Source organism: Nilaparvata lugens, chromosome 3 (assembly GCF_014356525.2).
Source record: "Nilaparvata lugens isolate BPH chromosome 3, ASM1435652v1, whole genome shotgun sequence".
NCBI classification, from domain to species: domain Eukaryota; kingdom Metazoa; phylum Arthropoda; class Insecta; order Hemiptera; family Delphacidae; genus Nilaparvata; species Nilaparvata lugens.
In genome coordinates, this window is record NC_052506.1 from 40,482,527 (window position 1) to 40,483,787 (window position 1,261).

The 1,261-nt window shown below is 43.9% G+C and overlaps 1 protein-coding gene across 1 annotated transcript; it reads right to left on the reverse strand.

Moving 5' to 3' along the window:
- Window positions 1–240: 240 nt before the first annotated feature.
- LOC111050592 lies at window positions 241–978 on the reverse strand. The gene has a single exon (XM_022336937.1). It carries the CDS (start codon window positions 976–978, stop codon window positions 241–243), a length of 738 nt encoding a protein of 245 aa, XP_022192629.1.
- Window positions 979–1,261: the final 283 nt, after the last annotated feature.

Genomic DNA, 1,261 nt, shown 5'->3' on the forward strand with positions numbered 1-1,261 from the left:
CTTTTTATTAGATCAAGAAATAGAGGAGGGTGAGAACAAACCTTCAACTTATTTTTTAGTTCCTAAAGTTGAAAACATGATAAAGAAATACACAGGAATGAAAATAAAAAGATAGAGTTGACCGACCACACACAGGTCACAACAAAATACTGTCCGAAATACTGAAAAACCTGAAACAAGAAGTAAAAATAAAAAGAGAAATTGCACAGTACCTCGAGAAGAAGGTTCAGCAACTTTAAATCACATTTCACTGTGTGGACTTGTGAGCGGGGTGGACGCGGCTGTGGTTGGGGGCTGGTCGTCGTTCGGCCAGTACAATCGTCCCGCCCTCGCGTCAGCCGTCTTCCTCACGTACACCTTGCCCTCTCTCACCCATGCATATTTCTCATCTCCAGCCTTGACGCTGTTTTTCGCCTGCTTCATAAGGTCCTTGTTTCGCTTGGTTAGGTGTTCGTTTACGTACACTGGAGTCGCTCGGAATGAGGTCATCACGTCAAACGCTTTTATTTTGATCAATCTAGCTGCTTTAGGCCATTCGGCTCTTACTGATCGACGTACAAACGACACCACTATTGCTGGAGGGAAATTGTTTCTCGAGGGCGCCAGTCGATGCGCAATCGAAATTTCACAGGGTTGATATGTCACTTTGAGAATTTTGGCGATAGCACTGAGTAATTGGTAAATGTCCTCCCACTCCTTTTCAGGGATTCCTTGTATCTCGATATTGCGCAACTTTGAATAGTGTTCGGATTCCATAGTCACCCACTTTAACTCGCAAATTTCTTCAGTCAGCTTCAAGTTCGCCCTCTCCAACTGGCTGCAACGCGACTTCAGCTCTGAATTGTCGTTCTCAACCCGCGTCAATTTCTTTTCAAGGCCGTCGAATGAGGTTTTTAAAGTCGCTAAGGTTGATTGAAGAGATGCGAAATTAGCATTCGACTCTGTTTTGTTCTCCTCCATCTGACTCTGGATAGTCATTAGCATTTCCATAACTGTCTTGATGTTGTTAATGTCAGTGTTGGCTCGTGATGGTGTTTTCTATATGCATTCATCGCACCTCCATGCCGATAACGTTCCGCCGGCGATCATAGCGTTCAGTTTAGCAGCTGTGCGTATCCGGCAACACGCTGGGTGGAATTTATTAGCACACTTAACACATTTTACAGCTTCTTTGGCGTTAGCAATAGGCTGCTGACAGCTTTTGCAAACCATATTGTTCAGTAGTAAAATCAAAAATTCAATCAATAAGGAACAAGCGACA

Excerpts from the sequence above, each read along its gene's own strand:
- LOC111050592 (XM_022336937.1), bottom strand. The coding sequence starts at position 978 with ATGACTATCCAGAGTCAGATGGAGGAGAACAAAACAGAGTCGAATGCT.